Source organism: Archocentrus centrarchus, chromosome 13 (genome assembly GCF_007364275.1).
Source record: "Archocentrus centrarchus isolate MPI-CPG fArcCen1 chromosome 13, fArcCen1, whole genome shotgun sequence".
Lineage (NCBI taxonomy): Eukaryota > Metazoa > Chordata > Actinopteri > Cichliformes > Cichlidae > Archocentrus > Archocentrus centrarchus.
In genome coordinates this window covers 22260411-22285147 of record NC_044358.1, presented here as the reverse complement: position 1 = coordinate 22285147, position 24737 = coordinate 22260411, and the positions used below count along the sequence as shown (strand labels likewise).

Genomic DNA, 24737 nt, shown 5'->3' with positions numbered 1-24737 from the left:
GTAAACTGTGTGCATGTAGACATGAAAGTCAAAAGCACCACCGATAACATAGTCTCCATCCTTTGAGAACGCAGGTACACGTGTGCTTCCCTGCAGCTTACAGGTCACAGATGATGCCATAGAACCAGCCCGAGCCCCTGTAGGTCTAATTGCTTCGCTCAGACCATCTACACACACCGTCAAGGCAACAACTGAGTTCAGGTGAACGAAACACACAGCCAATACCTGACTAATTACAGAAGCTCCTATCGCCATCCCTGTCTGAGATCAGGTGTGTGCATATGGACATACGTTTAATTTTAGTGGTTTATATATGGCTTTAAACAAAGGTTTGTTTTTTTCTTTTTTATGTCTTCACTAGGACATGAGGACAGCACTAATTCTACTTTTGCATAATATCAATTGCATAATATCATAACATGATAATTACCAAGGAAACACTCAAGTAATAGCTTGTTATCAATTTTGGGTTAATAACTAGGGATCATAAACTGGAAAAGAAATGTAATGCTGCGTATGAGGTAGAGTTAACAGTGCCTATGAGGAAAAAACACTCATTATAATAATTTGGTAACAACATGATAACCTGTGTACAATAAAATAGTACTTTCTGGCACCATTTGAAAATAAACATTTTTCATTTAGTGACAATCATCTGCTATTAACCTAATAATAAACTGTAATATAGGTTAATGATTTCACATATTAGGACAGTTTTACATCATTACAATGACATAATTAATCCTACCTTAAATATTTTCTTCCTTTGAAGGTAATAGTGTAATCATATGTGTTTGGTGCTTTGGTTCATTTCTTGGAAACAGTAGTTTCTATGTAATAACAATAGACATGCAAAATGCAACACTAGCCATTTCTGTTTAATTCAAAATCAATTTCTTTATTGTCATTTCTGCAGTTGCAAGGTACAACAGAAATGAAATGGTGTTTTGCCTGGAACGAAGCAGTACAAATAAGTTCAAATAAAGTTAAAAACAATCTCACTTAAACATAAATGTACTAAGACATCAAAACAGCAATAAGGCCAGCACTCAGCAGCATTCACACTGAGTTGTGAGAGTGTTGAAGTTCATATGCTGTACTGCACAATTAAATTTGTGCAAAACAAGAATTGCAAATGTTCAGTGACGGTCCCTGGTCACAGTTTATTTAGTGCTTTCACAGCCTGTGGAAAGAAGCTGTTAAAAAATCTGCTGGATCTACACCTGATTCTCTGAACCTTCTCCCAGATGGTAGCAGAGAGAACAGGCTGTAAGATGGGTCATAAAGGTCTTTTAGGATACCTGACACCCTACGGCTGCAGCACTCACTGCAGATGTTCAGCAGCGAGGGGAGGGGGGCATCTATGATCCTTTTGGCCATCTTCATCAACCTATGCAGCTGATGTTTCTCAAAGGTCTTACAGCTGCCAAACCATGAGATAAGGCTGTAGATCCACTTGACCAACTGTAGAAGGTGGTCAAGTGGAGGTTGGGGAGACCTGCCATCCTGAGTCTCCTAAGTGGGTGGAACCGTTGTTGGACCTTGTGATGATGGCAGCAGTATTGGTGGTCAAGAGCAAGTCGTCTGCCAGGTGAACTCCGAGAAACTTGACACTGTTTACGCTCTCCACAGCAGCCCCATTGATGGTCAGAGGACTGTAGGCCTGTCTGCTGGGTTTTCTGAAATCGCTATCTCCTTTGCATTTTGAAGTTAAGGAATTGGTTGTAGGACCTGCACCGCAACATTAGTTGATCCACCTCCATTCTGTATGTTGCCTTTTCATTGTTCTTAATAGAGCCCACCACAGTCATATCATCTGCATACTTAGGTCTGGATACATGATATGGTGGGTGGCAGTGCAGGTTGAACAGGTGGGCACTCAGTACGCAGCCCTGAGAGGACCCTGTGCTTACCATGATGGAGCTGGATGTTCTTTTCCCCACCCTGAATGTCTGCTGCCGCTGCATGAGGACGCTGAAGACAAAGTTGCAGATGCCAGTGTCCGTGTCCAGTATCCTCAGCTTCTCCACCAGTTGCTGTGGAATTATAGCATTACATTTAAACTAGGGGTAGGACTCGATTAAAAAAATCAATCGAATTAATTACAAGCTTTGTAATTAATTAATCGAAATTAATCGCATTTTAATCACATTTCAATATTTGACATGAGAAATATTAATTTAAGTTTGGTTGATGAATGAATCAATATACATAAGCTTAAACTTCAAAATCTTGTTTATTTTCCCACCAGTCTACTACACAGACCAATGAAGGGTGGAAGTGCTCCTTAGATAAGCAAACTCCTGAAATTAAAGTTAAGCATCATACCTGGATAGTTTAATTCAACATTAATGTCTCACTTGTTATAGTTGGAAATCAATCATTCTCTCAGCTGTATTCCTTGATGTTGAAATGTGTTATGCTTGTTTTAACAGCTTATTTTGCATTAAAGACTTAAAATTAAACCACAAAAAGGAGAAAAAGTTCGTTCTCCGTTTAACAGCTGCTTTTACACAGCTGTGCTTCGCACTCACGTTGCTAGGCGACATGAGCTACGCAGAGGTGACGCTGATATGAAGGCTAGCCGCTCACTTCCGGTCTTTGCGGTCTTCGTGGGCTACGAAAGACGTGGGCCGGGTCCTTCGCGGGATGCGGCCCCTAATTTGGACATTGTGCGTCGATATAATCTGTATGCCGGGAACTCGTGCACTGAGAAACGTTCCATGGTGCAAAGTGCGATTAAAATGCGTTAAAATTTTTAACGCATTAATTTCCCCGTAATTAATTAATCGAAATTAACGCGTTAAAGTCCCAGCCCTAATTTAAACAGAAGTCAACGAAGAGCATTCCGGTGTAGGTATCTTTATCCTCCAGGTGAGAAAGGATGAGGTGGAGTGTGGTGGAACTGTTTACTTTGTAGGCAAGCTGTAGGGGTCCAGGTTCTCAGAGAGGCAAGATTCTATGAGGTGCATGTCTAGCTGCTCAAAGCACTTCATCAACACTAGTGTGAGTGCCATGGGGTAGTAGTCATTTAGATTGGCCAGGTTATGCTTCTTTGGCACGGGGGCGGGTGATGATAGCTCTTTTGAAGCATGTGGGTACCACTGCCTGGCTGAGAGAGGTGTTCAAGATCTTTTAGTTGCTCGACACAGTACTTAAGGATGATGTTGGATGCTGCAGCTTTCCAGGGGTTGATGCTAGTGAGGATCTTCTTCACTGCAGCTATGGACAGCTGTAGGATCTGATTGCCGGTTGAAAGGGGGAACCTCCATGCCTGTTGCTTGCCTCAAACTGAATAAAGAAACGAATGAGTACATCAGGAAGAGTGGGATTGTTGAGGCATATCTGTGGGGTGTAAGGCTTGTAGTAAGAGAGTGGAAGCCTTGTCACAGTTGCTGGGTGTCCCCTGTGCTAGTGAAGTGGCTGTGAAATCTCTGTCCATACTGCATCTTTGTCTCCCTAATACCATGGGACAGGTTCCTCGTAGCATTAAGATTAAGATTAAGATTAAGATAGTGTTTATTTGTCACATGCACAGTTATACACAGTACAATGCACAGTGAAATGTATTTTGTACCTGCAACCATATATACACACACATATAAATAAGAAGAAGAATAAAAATAAAAAAAAGTAATTCACACTATACACTATACTCTATATACTATACACTATACACACTTTTATAAAAGCAATTCTATATGCTGCTGCATCTCCTGACATAAATGCTGTGTTTCTGGCTCTCAGCAGCACACACACTGCAATTTTGACCATCATCACATCCTCAGTATATTGACCATGTAGCTGATGACTGATTTAGTGTATTCCTCCAGGTGAAGCACCCTGTCATTTGTGGCTGATTCAGCTACGGTGTCCCACTATGTTGTCTCAAAACAGTCCTGCAGTGTGGGAACTGCATCCTGTGGCTTGACTCTGACTTTTCAAAATGGCATGTCTCTGTTTTTTCACCCTGGGTCTGCTAGATGGTCAGAGTTACCAACATGATGGAGGGGGGCAGCTTTTTTTGAGTCTGTAATATTCATGTACACCAGGTCTAATGAAGTCTAAAATCCCCCGCTACTGTGAAGAGGGTGTCTGGATAAGCCATCTGTTGCACGCTTTAGTATAGCTCCTCCATGGCCTCCATCATGTTGGGCCTCAACAGTACATACACAGTCATGACGATCACCTTTGTAAACTCTTGTGGGAGGTAGAAGGGATGACATCTCTCTATCAGCAGGTCTATGTCTGGTATGCAGGCCTATGAAACCACCTCGGCATCCAGACACCATGAATTGTTGGTGTAAACCACCAGACAGCCTCCTCTGTGCTTGCGGATAAGCACAGCCATTCTGTTGGCTCTGTGCAGAGTTAGCCCCTCTAGCTCCACTGCAGTGTCTGTGACGTTACAGCCGAGCTGGGTCTCGGAAAAGATGAACACACATCAATCCATCATACTGCTTTGGGAGGCTCTAGACAGCCTGATATAATCAATTTTGCTGTCTAGTGACCGGATGTTAGCTAGGAGGACTGTTGAAACTGCTGGCTTGTGTGGGTTAGCTGTTAGCCTCGCACGAATTCCTCTGCAGTTGCCGCATTTCTGTGTCCTTTTGCAATGCCTCCAACACTTCTTTCTTGGTGTTGTCATAGGAAATGGTGTCTCAGGGTCTGGTTGGTCAGCTTGTTCAGTTGATGGAGAATGGGTGGCTGAAGTGCTTCGTAGCAACATTTTGTGCTCCAGATGTTCAATAAGCACTGCAGATAGTAGGCATATTCATTTCATAGTAATAACTGATCAAACCAAATGAACAGGGGTATGATGATTAAATGCAACAATTGTAGTAGTTTCTACATAATTACCATGAATGATGATTTAATGCAGGGGTGCCCAAACTCACGGGCTGCTCTGGCCCCGCCCCCTTCTTCCTGTCAGCAAATTGATGTAAAAAATAACATACAATTTGGCCCTTTAACCACTTAACTGGCGGCTAAAAAAAACAAAAAACGCCTGAAAAAAGCATACCCAAATTAAATCAGCTGCTGTTCCTGAACTCTTTGGAGTACACACAAAAGTTTAGTGTCTTTGCGAAGCAGACAACCTATATTTTTCATTTATGTAGTCAAAAGCACTGTAACTGTAATGAGTTTGTAGCTATTAAGTTTGGAACACAGAAAAAGTAGACAATTTTTGCCTCGCCTAGATTTTTCCTGATTGTTATCATGTAACTACACACTGAATATAGAAGGTAACGACTGGAAAATACATTGGAGCTGTAGAATGAAGTCTTTTTGTCGTGCATTTCGAATTTCATCAAGATAGCACAAAAGCCTATTGTTTTGTAAAGGTTTTTGTGCATTGATGCCCTGGCGTGCTCTCTCATGTGCCATTTGGATAGTCCAAGTGCCGCATCTAAGCCCCCTTTGACATGCAAATTTTAAAGGGCTGTAACTCCTCAATGCTTCAACATACAGTCATCAATGAGGGCTCTAATCAAAGATACTGTCCTGAGGAATCCTGTACTACACACAAAATTACTGAATAAATCATAAATAAAGCCATATTAATCCAATAAAATATGAATGACACTATTGTACATTGTAAAAAAAAAAATAGTCACAAAACAAATCACCATTTCTGTAAATGCTATTTTATTTTTCAGAGTAATGTAAAAAAAAAACACAGCACAGCAAACTGCAACTATTTACAATTATTCTGCTCTACCCCCACCCCCCCTCACATGGAATTTTCAATGTGCCACTGGTTATAGCAGTCTCTGTTTGGGACAAAGCACAATGGCTTGTCACATGTGGTGCACTGGCCCTTCTGGCCTGTGCTGTAACAGGCATTAGATCCTCTTCATCAGATGAAGAAGCCTCTTCCACCATCTTCTCTTTGGCTGGCTGCCACTCATGATCAGAGGTTCCCCTAATTTGTAAAAGAAGGAAAATGTCAGGCCTTCATGCACCAAAAACCCAGTCATTTTTCAGTGATTCCCTTACACACACAAATAAATACATTGTATATCAAAAAAAGTTACAGTAAATGCAGACAGTGCATACACACATAAATAAAAACCACACAATCCTCCCAGTAGTCCTTGTCTGATACAAAATGTACAACCTCCTCCCATACAATAACCCCCACCCCCAACTTGTAAACTTTAGACACTTACTGGTCATCTCCATCGGAAAACAAATCTTCTTCTGATGTTGGATCATCAGTTGAACCCAAAAAGTCTGATGCTGAAATGTCGCTCTCTCTCCGTGTGAGCAATTCCACAACCTCCTGAGCGCTGAACTTGGTCTTGCCGGCGGCCCGCTGTGCCATTTCGCAAAACTCCAAAACAACGATGCGATCACGACGAATCTCAAATGAAGCTCTGAGACGTTGTCCACCTCACCTTGCCCTTTTATCGGGTGATGCTGACGTAATAGAGAAGCCCGCGAAACCCCCAATCGATACTTACAGTACACCTTTCCCTACCCCCAAACACCTGGCACATTTCAATACGTAAATCACACCACTATACAGCGCCCACGCAAACACACAATATAAGTGGCGCCACAGCGGCGCACGGTTATATTTTCTGTGTAATGGTGCATGCCAAGCTCAGCATTACATACATATTTACATCAGAACGGCATATAATACGAGGACGAGCTGAGAATAAAAACTTACCTTCTGCCTTCTGAGTAACAGGTGTTCATTTGCAGCGATAAAACTGGTCAAATCAGCGACGACATTCTCTAATACAAAATAATCCACTCTCGTGAGTCATTTAGTCACTTCGTTGAATAAATGTAGTCTGTTTTTGATGCATTCTGACAATCCATTGCCGAGAGAAAACATTGTAAATACTGTTTATTGCACGTCAGCGCATAGACTCCTACTTCCTGTTTGGTTTACGCATGGAGGACGCAGCAAATACGCACTGAATACGCAGGGAGTTTATGCCTTCATGTGAAAACACACCCCATAGTGCCATATACCCACGTGTCGGGAATTTTATTGGCTATCCATCTGTGGTTTTAGATTTCAGGTTAGGGTTGACCAATAAGAACGATTGGAGAACATTTGGGGGCATGTCCTTAAATGTCACATGACGCTCTCTGGATATTATTGGCTCTGGAAAATCCATTTCATAACATGATTGGCTAAATGAGGTGTCAATCGAATTCTGAGGGTCTAGTCTGTCATATAAAAGCATCGTGAGGGCGAACGGCAGCGTTACTGTGACGCTATGAGGCTTCAAAGTCGGAAATCGCTACAGAGGGCCCGGGGGCGGGCCCTTGCCAGTTAACAGGTTAAGGTACTTTTTTGACATTTAACCTTCCCCTCCAATTTACAGGGTTAAGTGAAATGTCAAAAAAGTAACTTAAAGGGCCAAATTGTATGTTATTTTTGACATCAATTCGTGGACCGGAAGTAGGGGGGGTGCTGGAAGCGGCCCGGGGGCCGGGAGTTTGGGCACCCCTGCGTTACAGAGTCCGTGACACATCCGGGGCGGATCCATTCCATAGTCATTTTGCTATCTGGGAAATATTCTGTTCCTCCATAAAGATTCTCAGGTTGCATAATAAGACATATGGGGGGCAAATGGACAAACAAACAATAAAATGACAGTATTTTAACATCTTGACCATCTGGCAGTTCAGCTTAGTTGCCTTGTATTAATAATTAAAATAAATCCTATTAAAATTAATTTTATATTAATAATGTTCATCTTTCAACAGCATTTTAATGGTCTAATCAATCAGAATATTTGGTTTAGTGTTCTTAGGAAACTGTTTCAGCTCAACATGCAGTTTAAATGATTGGAATTATTCTGTGCATTCTGATACAACCACAATTCCGAAACAAGTTGGGACACATTTTAAAATATAAATAAATATAATGCAAAGACTCGCAAAACTCATAAACCCATATTTTTTTCACAATAGATAGAAAAAGTATATTTAAGATGAAAAAAGGTACCATTCTTAAAAAAAATATCATTTGGAATTTGAAGGTACAGATACAGTCAATTAAAATGGCCTTGAACCGCCATAGTCCTGTCCGTAACGAGATCTCCCACCACTAAATACCTACACAAGATCCCCCATGATGACATGGGCAATGTGACCATGAGTAGTAATGCCCCTAAGTAGCATTTAGGAAAACTGGTCATAATGTCTTGTGTTTTCCAAAGGAGGAGCAGTGATAATGGGAGCTCATTCATGTACCCCTTGCAACACTGTATATTCATACATTTGAAATTTGCTCAGGGGTTCCTTAATTCAGGCAGCATGGTGACTGCGGTTTCCTCCCACAGTCCAAAGGTGAATTGGTGATTCTAAATTGCTCGTAGGTGTGAATGTAAGTGTAAATGTTGTCTGTCGCTCTGTGTTAGCCCTGTGACAGGCTGGTGACCTGTAGAGGGTGTACCCTGCTACAGCTGGGATAGGCTCCAGGGCCCCTGCAACCCTGAAAAGGATAAGTGGAAGAGAATGAATTGATACATGGATCTTAACCAATCATGTGTGGCGTTCACAAAAAATAAATGAAAATAAATAACGGCTCACCATCAGGAGCTGGCTTCTGTCATTCACTTCAAAGAGTTGGGTCTTAGAGTCAGATCATTTGCGACCGATCCATCACTATAAGTATACCAAACTCAAGTTCAGCAACATTAGTTGGGTCTTTATCTTACAATATAAAGCGCCTTGAGGCAACTGATTTGGTGCTATATAAATAAAATTGAATTGAATTGAATTAGCTTGATAATATACCATGCTATCTTTACTCCAGCTTGGCACTAAATCTTTATGACCATTCATACTGCTTATAGTTAACAGTGGTGTTAGCTAACTATTAAGCTATTAAACAACTCTTCCCTCTCATTATGTTGACAGAGTGGGCTTGCAAGGAAAGCTAATTACTGAGGTGGTTTTATCTTTTAACCTACCTGCACACAATAGTTTGCAGTCCGTACACATACTTTTTATTTAGCCAGATTTATTTATTCAAGCATCCCCTGCACTCACATAGACTTGTTTTTCCTTCTCTCAGAACATTCATTATACTGGTGTCAAGCAGTATTGTGAAAAGGTGAGCTTATAAGCTGTAAAATGGAATATAGTAGGGTTTCTGTGAAAATCCTAAAAGGTCATTTATACATCATTAAGGGCTACACAAAAACGAGACACATCACCAGTTTGCATGTTGGATAGTACGTTGCAAGTCTCACTTCAAAAATTGCAATGCTTTCAAATGTCTTGTTTATCATCACAATCAACTTTCATCTTCTGTGTCACAATATGAGACTTTGCAGGGACCCTTTATAGCGCTACATGAAAAGTACCAAGTCAATTTACAAAGTCCTGATTAGAAGTTGTTCCGTCACTGTTCACTCTCTGTGGTCCTTCAGTGTTATTCATTCTGTAAAGCAGGGCTCATCAACTACATTTGTCCAATGGCCGGAATTTTTCTCGGCAGTCAGTGTGAGAGCCAGATGGTCTTGTAATTAATATGTTATCTAAGTAAGTTATATATTATCATTTGATATATCAATTTTCCTTTCAAATTATGCTATTTTTAACTTGTGATGTGCAAGTCTTGCACTTATATATTCTTGTCTGTTATGTTGACGGTTGTTATGCAGACACTGCAATTGAGCACAGTTCTCATATAGATATAATGAGCATGGAAACAGTAAAATGTTAAATGAGACCCACAAGTTTATGGCTTTGAAACATTAAAATTCAGTTAAGCAAGATACAGAAATTGTGTGACACTGTATAAAACCACGGTAATAACTGGTTTTACTTTTCATAAACAGTGATATTATTATTGATATTAATTAGGAGTACTAATATTAATAATGTAATTACTTTGTTTTTCATTAAGTCATTTTTTGACACAAAGTATATGTTATATAGTATATTTAATAAAATACACACATAACTGTAACATATTTCATAAGGCCTGACAATCAGCTCTGACAGTATAATTTATAAAAATCTAATTATCACAGTACTAATTACTGGTTCAAAGAAGGTGATAGTTATTTAATTGTTTCACTGTAAAAAAAACAAAAAACATTAGCTAGTTTGTGTATTAAGTTATCAAAGTGTTACACAGTGTTATAGATTGTTTGATCATCTCTTTCTCTTTGAGCAGTTGCAATTTTTCAAAGCCACGCTGCAGTCAACACACAAGCAAAAGGTATTGTTAAACTTTTATGTATTTGATTTTTCTATTCATTCATAATAATTTTGCTACAGTAAAATCATCATTAAATTCAGTTCACTAAGCAGTATTAATTTTTCTTCTGTTTTTGCATTGTTATCAGTTGTCATTCAGTGTAGTTTCTAATAAACTGAAGTGTCCCCATATCTAAATACATTAAAACCTGGAAAACAATTATTTTTTTTCTTAGTGAAAAATGATTTTACATTTGAATGTGGGCTGTGAAATGCGGTGGTCATGCTAGTGTTGTACTTAGCGTAGTTTGACTATTACCTATTTGTTAATTATGCATTTTTTGAATGGTTGCTAGACAGCTTGCTGTAATGTCACCTAACATGGACTAAAATAAAAATATCATTGCACTGAAATTATGTAATGTCACCTCTTCATATAGGTCTTCAAGTAATTCACAAGGCTGATGGACCTGGATGGACCTCAGTTCATTCTACAAGCATCTGGACAGCCGTCTATTTGGTGGTTCAGGTCAAATGAGGGGGTTAAAGAAATTACACTCATACTGGAACATCTTTACAAGGATGTGAGTACATTTCTTTACTTTGAAATTGTTTCAGTGCAATAGACACTTGAGACTAGAGACTTGCCAGTATACTCAGTGCTTGTCACAAGACCAGATAAATGGGAAGGATTGCATCAGGAAGAATATCATATCTGGGGTAAAACCTTTGCCAAATCAAACATGCAGATCAGCAAGAATGAGAATTCTATACAGCATCAGCTGGGGTTGTCTTATACAGAGCTGTAGCAGCTACAGATAAAGCTGATGAGCCATACCATAAAGCTATGGGAAAGAGTTGTTGAAGAGAGGTGACTGTCAGTGGGCAGCAGGATGGGTTCATGCAGAAAATGAACACAACAGTAGAAAGCCAGTAGAAGAGTGAAGGGGGAGGTTTACAAGAAGGTAGTGAGACCTGTTGTGATGAATGGTTTGGAGATGGTGGCTCTGACAAAAAGACAGGGGGCAGAGCTGGAGGTGGCTGGGTTGAAAATGTTCAGGTCTCCATTGGGAGAAATAGTGACATCAGAGGGAAACATCTTAGTCTCCAAACTGCTTAAACTGAGCAGATTAGAGAGGCAAGGCTGAGATGGTTTGGACATATGCAGAGAAGGGATAGTGGATATATTGGACAAAGGAAGCTGAAAATGGAGCTCCAAGGCAGGAGGAAAAGAGGAAGACCTCAGAAGATTCATGGAAGGAGGACATGCAGAGGGGCAGAGGAGGATGCTTGGGATAGGGTGAGATGGAGGCAGGTGATCCACTGTGGTGACCACTAAATAAAGCAGCTGAGAGAAGGAGAATGTATTATTAGGGATAAGGCAGAAGGATGAAAGAGAGGAGGAGGAAAGATGGAAATGAAAGAAGTGAAGGGGATGGGAATTAGGAGAGAGGGTGAACCTAAATACTAAAAAGGTAGATATAATGTTGCTAAGTCCCATCTCTGTTCTACTTGTCTTAATCATGTAATGTTTCTATGTTTTATTTTTTTCTTTTACATTTATTATTAGTTTGTATATAAAAAATATTTTTTATTAAATAAATATTGTCTTGTAAAATTCAAGCATCCCAGTGTGGAACCAAAATATGTACTAGAAATCATTTGTGGACTGATGGGCTCATATAATTCTGATGGCAGCTGTATGCTCTGTTGGCAGGTATCGAATCGAATCATGTAATCTGAACTCAGTTTATCAAGATCAGATTACATGCTTTCAGTTCAACTAACTAATCATTTTTAGTCCAAATTACTTTATATAAAAAGTTAAGTCAACAAACACCATGTTGGATCAACTCATTTATTTCAGTGTAGTTCACTTGAAGCTTTACATATTCAAAACTTAACTGAGTCAAAGCAACAAGTTTACTTGACTAAGTCAAGTTGAGTCAACAAATTCTTTTTTACAATGTACTCACTTCACATTAAACTTACATTTGCACTTAAACACTAGAACTCCCAGAATTTTAGAACTGCTATAACTCCCATACTCCCATAAGATCATCAGAGGGAACTTATGTCTGTGTAGATTCTCAGTCATCCAGTTCATGGTTTTCTCAACAGCTTGAAAAGAGGTGAGTGAACTTCTTTAAATTTCTTTGAAGCCAATTCCCCGCTTATCCAAGAAGCGTCTTCAGGTTTAAATACCTGGGGTTGTCCACCTTTTGGTGAAGAACCCCAGGTATTTTGGTGGAGAACCCCAGGTATTTAAACCCTATTGGGAGTTGTCCCCTTTTGAGGTGGTCATTGACCCATTATTATTCATGTGCTCTTGTACATAAGCTAAGGTGTGAAAAATAGGTGTGGATCATTACCACCAGGGTTTTCAGGTGGAAGCACTGTTCAAAATGAACACTTTGGGAGTTCTAGTGTTAAGGCATCATGTTTCATACAAATGAAAATATTAGAAGTAAATGTATTAAACCACTGAGAAAAACCAGAATGGTTTCATTATGGAATTTGACAATTTATTTATTTATGTACTTAACTCTGATAAGAAATTTGATTAAACAACTACAGGTACAAATATTAGGTAATACATTAATTGGATGTAAGTTGTAAAATAGAAAGTTGTAAATATTTGATTTCACTAAGATCTGAAAAAAACAATTTATGTGCACTGAATATGTAAAATTTCAGCTTGCTGTTGAGATATTATCATGTCCAAAGCTCTGATAAACTAGGATTGATTTTTGCTCATTAAATACTTCTTAGTGTTCTTCTCGGGCTTAAACACTATGATAAAGCACTTTGGAGCAAATATACACAGCATTAATCCAAAGCTGGAGGCCAGAATGGCAAAAATCTCTACAACCACAGTGAATTTCCCAGGGGAACTGACATATGCTGGGATAAAAGTGATCCAGACTGCACAGAATATCAGCATGCTAAAGGTGATAAGCTTGGCCTCATTAAAATTATCAGGTAATTTGCGAGCTAAGAGAGCTGAAACAAAGCAAAATGAAGCAAGTAGACCTATGTACCCAAGCACGGCCCAGAAGCCAATTTGAGAGCCTAAAGCACATTCTAGTATGATTTTCTCCTTGTATGTGGTTAGATTTTTTATTGGGAAAGGAGGGCTAATTACCAACCAAATACTACATATTAAAACTTGAACAAAGGTGAAAGACACAACAGTCATTCTTTGCTGTGGAGGACCAAACCATTTCATCACATTGCTACCTGGAAGTGTAGCTTTGAAAGCCATTAAAACCACTATAGTTTTCCCAAGTACACAGGAGATACAGAGAACAAAGGTGATGCCAAATGCAGTGTGACGCAGCATGCAGGACCACTCAGATGGTGCTCCAATGAAAGTTAATGAACATAAGAAACACAGAGTCAGAGAGATGAGCAACAAGAAGCTCAGCTCAGAGTTGTTTGCCCTGACAATTGGAGTTGTCCTGTGATGAAAGAATATAGCCGCAGTTATGATGGCCAGACAGGCACCAAGAACTGAGAATGTGCTTAGGATGATTCCAAGGATATCTTGAAAGGAAAGAAACTCCACAGGCTTAGGAATACAAGTGTCTCTCTTTGCATTAGGCCAGAATTCTTTATGGCAGGGTAAACAATCAGGTGAGTCTAAATGAAAATAAATAAATAAAATAAAAAAATGTAAGTTCTTCAAAACTGCACCTATGTACAATGAAAACATTTTACATGCATGGAAATCATGTCATTTTACCTGTAGTATTACTAATCTCTCCCTCAGGACATGGTATACAGTCATAGCAGCAGATGGGTTTTCCTTTCTGCAGTATTTTATGCGTTCCTGGAGAACAACTGGCAGTGCACACTGACCTTGGGACCTGTCCAAGACATAAAGGTATCATTATATATGTAAATATTTGCAAGGCAACTGTAATGATTTTGTTCACCAAAGTTTAATTAAATGGATTCTTGTCCTTTGAGTCATTACTTTCGTGATACCCTCCATCCAGGTTATGTTTCTGTTAATCCTGAACTCCTGGCCCACTGGCAGTGATATATCATACATTCCTACAGTTACTATCTCAGTGATGCCACTCTCACTTTTCTGCCAGTTAACCAGCTCATAAATAGCCACAGGATCTCCAGCAGCATTAAATGACACATCATAACCATTTTGGGAAAAATTCACTTTTTTCAGCTGAGTTAAAACCTATGAAAATGAATTAAGACAGAAAGGGAGAGAAGAAGAAAAATATGCAGTTTTGTGTTACTGAAATAATTTTTTTTTACATTTTTTTAAATGTATATAAGAGGCAACAAAAGATATTGGCACACTTATTAATTTCAACTGACCTGTTTGGACTCTAACTTGGTTAGTTTGTCACACTTTGCTGTGGCATTTGTCCCCTGACACACGGCATTATGGATGGCGTGTGCTATTGCATACACAGCCTTGTACACCATGTTAGTAATTCTGAGCTGAGATGTGTCAGTGTACTGACTTTGGAGATTCTGTACGTCTTCAGTTCCATTACACATCTTCTTGTCTGTATCAGCACCTAAAAATACAAAAAGACAGAGCAGATGGTTTCAACACTGAAAGTTAGACTAGAGTTCAGACATCTGTTTGACAAATTCAGCAAATTATATTAGCACCATGACTCATATTTGTAAAAACGTAAAAATATAGAATTATATAAAATCTATAACACCTGAACTAAGTCGCATGAACTTGACCTGAATAGTTATCATAGCAAGTGAGAAAACAATGCAGACACCTGAGTTCACTTCATATTTGCTCATTATCAGTAGATTTTGAATGAACATGGGTCAGCTCATGAAGCAGCAGTGAACTTTGTAACACCAGAGGATTAACAAGATAATTTAAAAATCAAGAAAACTTACTTTTTTTCAGTGTGCAATTGAATGCATCCTCCCAGAACTCAGTAAGTATTGGAGAAGCAGCCACTTGAGAGGGAGAGAGACTCAACAGGAAGTCTCTGAGACCTGGGATTACAGATGTCTGAATCCCAAATCCAATGGCCCCAGCACAGAAACCGAACCTTGTCAGTTCTGTGGTGGTTACCCATGCCTCACTGCCTATCCACTGCCGAGGTGGGGAAGGCTCATGTGACAACTCCTCCAACAAGATCCTCATGTCCCCTAAAGCTGCAAACGCCACAATAACCACAGCTGTAGATCTTGAGAGACAAAATTGTGGATTAGAAGTATTTCTTTAAATGTCATCACATCATAAAGGTTTTTTTTTTTTTTCTTTTGGCAGCATTAAAATAATCTCTACAAAATAAATATCTGTGATGAAGAAACCTGCGGATAACATCTGCTACTTTCTGAATCTTGCTCTGTGGATCGGTCTGATAAAAAGATACAGTGTATTCCACGCAGATCCCCTCTTTCTGTGCTGCTTCTAGAAATGATGCCATGCCATTGTTTCCATAATCCGAATCTGACCAAACAGCACCTATCCAAGTCCAGCCAAAGTGTTTTACCAGCTTGGCTAGTGCTTCAGCCTGGAACTGGTCACTGGGGATTGTTCTGAAAAAACTTGGATACTGCTGTTTGTCAGATAAGCATGCACATGTGGCAAAGTGGCTCACCTAAATCAAAAGAAATCAAACAGTGTAACTCTGAAAGAACTGCAAAATCAAATATTATGCACATTCCTGGTTGAAATGTGAAGTTTACCAGAAATGCAAAATATTTACTTGAGGAATATTAAAGGAACTGATGACTCGTGACATGCTGATTGAAGTCGTAGACCCAGAGTCACCAACAACAGCCATCACCATACCAGACTGTGAGCAGTTGTTACCGGTGGATAACACAGAGTCAAAGGTATTCAGAAACTGAAATGCCACATGCACTGCCACAGGCACTGATGCACATGAGTCATAGATCTTATAACCAAGCCTGATTCCGGGCAGCAGCTCTGTGCTGTTGTTAATCTCTTCTATGGCAAAGACCATTGCACGTGATGATTGCAGCTCACTGCTGATAATGCTGCAGACAGTTGTGTCACTGTTAGAATTTAGGCTACAGATTTAGGTCAGGTTTAGTCTCAAATGAAAACATAGTGAGAAAGACTTGAAGGTTTGAACCATTGTTAAATAATGACTACAGTTTATCTGTGGATCAAATGTACATCGAAAGGCTTTCTGACTAGTTCAATTCCCCATAAGATTATTCCCCAAGATTATTATGAGAAATCAGTGACAAAATATAGATAAAATCTTTTCATTTCCTATTTCATATATATAAAAATGATGCACTGTATCATTACTGTTTTTAAAACACCATGAAATTACTTTAAATAGTATAATTACCAACTACTATTTGCATACTTTTCTTGATCTTTTCAGCACTGCACAAAAGCAATGTAGCATCATACATATGAAGACATTTTTATTCTTACACAGTACAACATGCTTTCATTACCCTCTTCTTCCACTTACTGACCTTCCTTTACATTTCACTGGCTCAGGCATGCTCGTGTAGTTATTGTAAACTGTGTGCATGTAGACATGAAAGTCAAAAGCACCACCGATAACATAGTCTCCATCCTTTGAGAACACAGGTACACGTGTGCTTCCCTGCAGCTTACAGGTCACAGATGATGCCACAGTACCAGCCCGAGCCCCTGTAGGTCTAATTGTTTCGCTCAGACCATCTAGACACACTTCCAAGGCAATAACTGAGTTCAGGTGAAAGAAACACACAGCCAATACCTGACTAATTACAAGAGCTGCTATCGCCATCCCTGTCTGAGGTCAGGTGTGTGCATATGGGCGTACATTTGATTTTAGTGGTTTATATATGCTTTAAACAAAGGGTTTTTTCCTTTTTTATGTCTTCATTAGGGCATGAGGACAGCACTAATTGTTTTAGATAATATCAATTACATGACATCCTAGCATGATAATTACCAAGGAAACACTCAAGTAATAGCTTGTTATCAATTCAGGGTTAATAAGTAGGCATCATAAACTGGAAGGAAATGTAATGCTGCCAGTAAAACAGTCATAATAATCTAAGATAGTGTTTATTTGTCACATGCACAGTTATACACAGTACAATGCACAGTGAAATGTATTTGCACAGTGAAATGTATTTGTATTTGTATGTGTTTGGTAACGACATGATAACCTGTGTACAATAAAATAGTACTTTCTGGCACCATTTGAAAATAAACATTTTTCATTTAGTGACAATCATATGCTATTAACCTAATAATAAACTGTAATATAGGGTAATGATTTCACATATTAGGGCAGTATTACATCATTATAATGACAAAATTAATCCTACCTTAAAAGCTTTATTCCTTTGTAGCTAATAATGTAATCATATATGTTTGGTGCTTTGCTTTCATTTCTTGGAAAAACATGTAGTACTTTTTATGTAATAACCATAAGTCAGGCATGCAAAATGCAATACAAGCCATTTCTGTTTCATTCGAGATCAGTTTCTTTATTGTGATTTCTGCAGTTGCAAGGTACAACAGAAATGAAATGGTGTTTTGCCTGGAACGAAGCAGTACAAATAAGTTCAAATAAAGTTAAAAACAATCTCACTTAAACATAAATGTACTAAGACATCAAAACAGCAATAAGGCCAGCACTCAGCAGCATTCACACTGAGTAGTGTTGAAGTGCATATGCTGTACTACGTAAATAAATTTGTACAAAACAAGAATTGAAAATGTTCAAAGAAGGTCCCTGGTCACAGTTTATTTAGTGCTCTCACAGCCTGTGGAAAGAAGCTGTTAAAAAATCTGCTGGATCTACACCTGATTCTCTGAACAAGCTGTAAGCTGGGTCATAAGGGTCTTTTAGGATACCTGACACCCTAAGGACGCAGCACTTGCTGTAGATGTCCAGCAGCGAGGGGAGGGGGGCACCTGTGATCCTTTTGGCCATCTTCACCAACCTATTCAGCTGATGTTTCTCGAAGGTCTTACAGCTGCCAAACCAGGAGATAAGGCTATAGATCCACTTGACCAACTGTAGAAGGTGGTCAAGTGGAGGTTGGGGAGACCTGCCATCCTGAGTCTCCTAAGTGGAACCATTGTTGGACCTTGTTGATGATGGCAGCAGTATTGGTAGTCAAGATCAAGTCCTCTGCCAGGTGAACTCCGAGAAACTTGACACTGTTTACGCTCTCCACAGCAGCCCCATTGATGGTCAGAGGACTGTAGGCCTGTCTGCTGGGTTTCCTGAAATCGCTATCTCCTTTGCATTTTTGAAGTTAAGGAATTGGTTGTAGGACCTGCACTGCAACATTAGTTGATCCACCTCCATTCTGTATGTTGCCTTTTCATTGTTCTCAATGGAGCACACCACAGTCATGTCATCTGCATATTTACGTTTGCATACATGATATGGTGGGTGGCATTGCAAGTTGAACAGGAGGGTACTCAGGACGCAAACCTGAGGGGACCCTGTGCTTTCCATGATGGAGCTGGATGTTCTTTTCCCCACCCTGAATGTCTGCTGCCTCTGTGTAACGAAGCTGAAGACCAAATTACAGATGCCAGTGTCCATGTTCGGGGAACCTCAGCTTCTCCACCAGATCGCTTTTTTGCATGTGTGCATTCCAAACAGAAGTCAATGAAGAAGATTCGGGTGTAGGTATATTTACCCTTCAGGTGTGAAGGGTGGTGTTACCTTGTAGGCAAACTGTAGGGGGTCCAGGTTGGCAGGGAGGCAGGATTTTATGTGCTGCATGTCTAGCTGCTCAAAGCACTTCATCAACACTAGTGTGAGTGCCATGGCACAGTAGTCATTTAGATCGGCCAGGTTGTGCTTCTTTGGAACAGGGATGACAGTAGCTCTTTTGAAGTATGTGGGTACCACTGCCTGGCTGAGAGAGGTGTTGAAGATTTTTGTAACCATATCTTTTAGTTGCTAGACACATTACTTCAGGACCCAGGATGTTGTTGGATGCTGCAGCTTTCCATGGGTTGATGCTAGTGAGGATCTTCTTCCTTGCCAGTTGAAGGGGGGAGCCTCCATGCCTGGGCGGTGTTCCTTGCCTCAAACTGAACAAAGAAATGATTGAGTACATCAGGAAGAGTGAGGTTGTTGAGGCATATCTGTGGGGGGGCAAGGCTTGTAGTCAGTCAGAGAGTGGAAGCCTTGTCGAATGTGTATTTCAATATATATTCAGGGATTGTCGTTGTTGCATCACCTGTAGGTTTTGACAATCGTCACATCCTCAGTACATTGATCATGTAGCTGATGACTGATTCAGTGTGTTCCTCAAGGTGAATCCCCCCGTCATTTGTGGTTCCTGCCTTTAAGATGTCCAACTATGTTGTTTCAAAGCAGTCCTGCAGTGTGGGAATTGCATCCTGTGACTAGACTTATCTAATGGCAGGTCTTTGTTGTTTCACTCTGGGGGAAACAGCTTTTTTTGAGTATCTAATATTTATGTACACCAGGTCTAATGTGTTGCTCCTCCTTGTTGCAACGTCCATATATTGATAGAATTTTGGCAGACAGATTTAAGACTTGCCAGATTAAAATCCCCCACTACTATGAAGAAAGCATCTGTATGAGCCATCTGCTGTGCGCTGTTGTATAGTTCCTCCATAGCCTCCTTCTTGTTGGCCCTCAATGGTACATACACAGTTATGATGATGACCCTAGTAAACTCTTGTGGCAGATAGAAGGGATGACATCTCACTGTCAGCAGGTCTATGTCTGGTATACAGACATAGCCCTGCATGAATTGTTGGTGTAAACCACCAGACAGCCTCCTCTTGCCGGTTAGTACAGCCATTCTGTTGGATCTGTGCAGAATTAGCCCCTCTAGCTTCACTGAAGTGTGTGCGATGTTACAGCAGAGTTGAGTCTCGGAAAAGATGAAAATACATCAATCTGCTTTTGGGAGTCTCTATTAAGCCTGATATAATCCATTTTGCTGTCGAGTGACCGGATGTTAGCTAGGACTGTTGGAACTGCTGGCTTGTGTGGGTTAGCTGTTAGCCTGGCACAAACTCCTCTGTGGTCTCCATGTTTCTGTGTCCTTTTGCAATGCCTCCGACACCTCTTACTTGGTGTTGTCACAGGAAATGGTGTTTCAGGGTCTGGTAGGTCAGCTTGTTCAGCTGATGGAGAACAGGTAGCTGAAGTGCTTTTTAGCAACATTTTATGCTCCAGATGTTCAATAAGCCCCGTGACCCTGAACAGGATAAGCAGAAGCGAATGGATGTATGGATGGATGTTCAATAAGTACTGCAGGTAGGTATATTCATTTCATAGTAATAACAGATCAAACCAAATGGACAGGGGAATGATGATTAACTGACAACACTTGTGGTAGTTTCTGCATGTGGCAGTATTGACCTCTCTTAATGAGCCTCTTAATGAGTCGGACCACCAGGCACACTGCTGGTCAGCATTTGAACGTATACCACCTCCCACAATCAGTCAGTGGTGCAGAAGCCCCGGATCCTCCTGCTCCTGTTTCCAGCACAGTTTCTGCCTGGTTTAAGTCCTGGAACAAGTTGGCTTGATTTCTTCTGTTTTGTTCATCGTCGGGGCGACGATGCAAGAAGAGGGGGTAGAATGTGGCAGTATTGACATCTCTTAATTAGCCTGCCATTTTTAGCCACTCACAGTGGTGAGAGCGAGTATATAAACAGCGCCTCTACCTTATTCGCCGTTGCCCTATCTCCATCTGTGACAGTTTGACTTTTGCTGCTGTGTCTTATCGTCGCAGCGGTCTGGTATTGGGTTCCGCTGCCACTTGGTTTGTGTCCATGACTCCTTCGCCAGCAGATGGTAGCAGTATCAGTTGCTTCAGCTTCGTGTGCAGCGGCTTAAACCACTTTGCTGAAGCTGGGTTTTTAATATGGGTTCAGACCCAGTGTTTTAATGAGTGTGTGCATGTGGGGTGTGTACTGCCTCCATTTTTGTTCATGTGTTTTTGTTTATTTTCTGTTCATTAATTAATTGTTTTGTTTTTTCACTGATTGTTTTGATTTCATCTCAGTTGCTGGAGACCATGGTGGTGGCAGTACTGGTGGCTTGGGTGGTAGTTTCCCCCTACCTCTTGTCTTCGTGGTTGCTGTGTTTTCCTGGGATTGAGCTCTTCATTCAAGGGTGTGGTCATCACGTGTCTGGGTGATTTAGTTTGCTTTAGTTTTCTTTGTTTTCTTGGGATTCCATCCTCCCTTGCATTGGTCCCTGTACCCCATAGAGCCTCAGCTACTGGTTATGATTTTGTTGTGTTTTTGCTTTTATGTTTCTGCATTTTAATCACTTTTCTTAAAATGAAATTGTATTGTTTTAACATTGAACCTCATCTCCTCCCTCCTTATCTGGGCAAACCTGTCTAGGCAAACCTGTGAGTGTCTTCTGGTAAAACCTGAAATTCCCTGGGTGAAATTCCCAGGGTAGCGTTGTCTGGAAATCCATTTATCAAATTATTCTGTTTTCTTTATTCATTCACCCCAACACCACTACCAATTACACCATCCATGCCTGGGCTCTTGCCACATACATAATTACCATGAATCAGAACTGCAGAAGTGCAATATACAATATATAGGCTGAATGATGATCTAATGCTTCAAGTCTTAGTTTTCAAACAATTTATTGATGAGCAAAAACAACCCAGATAGCAAGAGACTTCGGGGGGGGGGGGGGGGGGGGGGGGGGGGGGTCCGCCTTCAAGTCAGCTGATCCGCCCCACCCTGTCACTCATTTCTGGCCCTCCAGACAGGACCCGGTAGTTATTATTAATATAAACCTATTTTTACTCTTCAACATTTAACTAAAAACAGCCGAATTTCTGCTGCTGTCAGTGTGCCAGTAAGAAACTTCCATGTTATTCTGGGGGAGGCTTGAAAACTTTGTAAAAGGAGTTCAATACAAGTCAGTAAAGCTCTGCTGAGTGTCAGTGATACTGAGGTGAGCTGTTGAAGACATCCTGACCTCTTTCTCTTGGTGAGCCCTGGGGGTTTATACTGCTGTTATCGTATGTTAGTAAAACTGTCTTTGAAGTGGATCCATCATCACTGCAACACTTAGAGGATAAACTCATATGACATGATAATGTGATCAGAAAGATCAGAGAGAAACTAGGTTTTTACATTTTGCTATCTGGGAAGATTCTGTTTCTCCATAAACATGCTCTGATTGCATAATAATACACATGAAGGGGAAAAACAAACAAAACAAAATAAAATAAACAATAAAATGACTTTATTTTCAGCTTAGTTGCTTGTATTAATAATTAAAAGAAATCCTATTAAAATTAATTTTACATTAATAATGTTAATCTTTCAACAGCATTTTAATGGTCTAATCAATCACAATATTTGATTGAGTGTTCTTAGGAAATTGATTAATGAAGTTTAAATGATCAGAATTCATCAGTGTATTCTGATACAACCACAATTCCAAAACATGTTGGGACACATTTTAAAATATATGACTCGCAAATTTCATAGACCCATATTTTATTCACAATAGATCATAGAAAAAGTATATTTAAGATGAGAAAAGATACAATTCTTAGAAATAACAATTGGAATTTGAAGGTACAGATACAGCCACTTAAAATGGCCTTGAACCGCCATAATCCTGTCTGTAACGAGATTCCCCCACTACTAGATAAATACACCAGATCCCCCATGACGACATGGGCAATGTGACCATGAGTAGTAACGCCCCTAAGTAGCATTTAGGAAAACTGGTGGTAATGTCATGTGTTTTCCCAAGGAGGAGCAGTGATAATGGGAGCTTATTCATTTACCCTTTTGCAACTGTCAGGGACTGCCTGCTCTCTGTGCTTGGATTTGTACTCTGTTCTCCTTTTTGCTCTCTGTCCCTTGCCTCGGTGGTGTGTGTAGCTGGAGCCCTGCCATGGTATTTCCAGAAGTGGGGTTTCCCGGGATCAGATTGCACACCTGGAGATTATGATTGCATCTGAGGCTCATTATCCCTTGTTTGCTGTGGCTTCTTAAGCAGAAGTGGGCCATTCAATCAGTGCCGGATTGTCAGACCAGTCACGTTAGTACACTATTGAACACTACTGCACTATTGAACGTTAAAGCTGTGTCACTCACCTGCCCTTTTTCTGACTGCACAGATACACCAATGCCTGAGAGCAAGTTTTTCCACTTATACTGTAACCTTCTAGTTCCAGTAGCCCACTTATCGTCATATATATATATATATATATATATATATATATATATATATATATATATATATATATATATATATATATATTAGGGGTGGGACTTTAACGCACAATGTCCAAATTCAGGGGCCGCATCCTGCGAAGGAACCGGCCCACGTCCTTCGCAGCCCAGGAAGACCGCAAAGATTGGAAGTGAGTGGCTAGCCTTCATATCAGCGACACCTGCCGTCACCTCTGCATAGCTCATGTCGCCTACCAACCGCGAGTGTAAAGCACAGCTGTGTAAAAGCAGCTGGTTAAATGGAGAATGAACTTTTTCTCCTTTTTGTGGTTTAATTTTAAGTTTTTATTCAAAATAAGCTGTTAAAACAAGCATAACACATTTCAACATCAAGGAATACAGCTGAGAGAATGATTAATTTTCAACTATGTTAAGTGAGACATTAATGTCGACTAAAACTATCCAGTTATGATGCTTAACTTTAATTTCAGGAGTTTTCTTATCACAGGAGCACTTCTGCCCTTCATTGGTCTGTGTAGTAGACTGGTGGGAAAATAAAATTTTGAAGTTTAAGCTTATGTATACTGATTCATTCATCAACCAAACTTAAATTAATATTTATCATGTTAAATATTTAAATTTGATTAAAATGTGATTAATTTCGATTAATTAATTACAAAGCTTGTAATTAATTCGATTACATTTTTTTAATCGAGTCCCATCCCTAATATATATATATATATTAGGGGTGGGACTCGATTAAAAAAATTAATCGAATTAATTACAAGTCGGATGCACATGGTCCTCCAGAATGATTCGGTAGTCCTTGGCAGTGACGCGCCCATCTAGCACAAGTATAGCCCAAACCATCACTGATCCACCCCCATGCTTCACTCTGGGCATGCAACAGTCTCGGTGGTACGCTTCTTTGGGGCTTCTCCACACCGTAACTCTCCCGGATGTGGGGAAAACAGTAAAGGTGGACTCATCAGAGAACAATACATGTTTCACATTGTCCACAGCCCAAGATTTGCACTCCTTGAACCATTGAAACCGACGTTTGGCATTGGCAGGAGTGACCAAAGGTTTGGCTATAGCAGTCCGGCCGTGTATATTGACCCTGTGGAGCTCCCGACGGACTGTTTTGGTGGAAACAGGAGAGTTGAGGTGCACATTTAATTCTGCCTTGATTTGGGCAGCCGTGGTTTTATGTTTTTTGGATACAATCCGGGTTAGCACCCGAACATCCCTTTCAGACAGCTTCCTCTTGCGTCCACAGTTAATCCTATTGGATGTGGTTCGTCCTTCTTGGTGGTATGCTGACATTATCTTGGATACTGTGGCTCTTGATACATCACAAAGACTTGCTGTCTTGGTCACAGATGAGCCA

At 40.2% G+C, this 24737-nt stretch overlaps 1 protein-coding gene across 1 annotated transcript; it reads right to left on the bottom strand.

The window, feature by feature from the left end:
* Nucleotides 1-12919: 12919 nt before the first annotated feature.
* Nucleotides 12920-24484, bottom strand: LOC115790002 (extracellular calcium-sensing receptor-like). The gene is made up of 9 exons (XM_030743634.1): nucleotides 24446-24484; nucleotides 16651-16754; nucleotides 15900-16194; nucleotides 15502-15791; nucleotides 15079-15374; nucleotides 14527-14732; nucleotides 14162-14383; nucleotides 13928-14051; nucleotides 12920-13824 (listed from the first exon to the last, which is right to left on the bottom strand). The coding sequence occupies exons 2-9, from the start codon at nucleotides 16707-16709 to the stop codon at nucleotides 12920-12922; spliced, it is 2397 nt and encodes a 798-aa protein (XP_030599494.1). The 5' UTR covers nucleotides 16710-16754; nucleotides 24446-24484.
* Nucleotides 24485-24737: the final 253 nt, after the last annotated feature.

Coding starts and splice junctions, on each gene's coding strand:
- LOC115790002 (XM_030743634.1), bottom strand. CDS start 16,709: ATGCACACAGTTTACAATAACTACACGAGCATGCCTGAGCCAGTGAAA. Junction 15,792..15,899: donor GTTCCTTTAATATTCCTCAA/GTAAATATTTTG, acceptor CTTTTGATTTAG/GTGAGCCACTTTGCCACATG. Junction 13,825..13,927: donor AGAGATTAGTAATACTACAG/GTAAAATGACAT, acceptor ATTTTCATTTAG/ACTCACCTGATTGTTTACCC.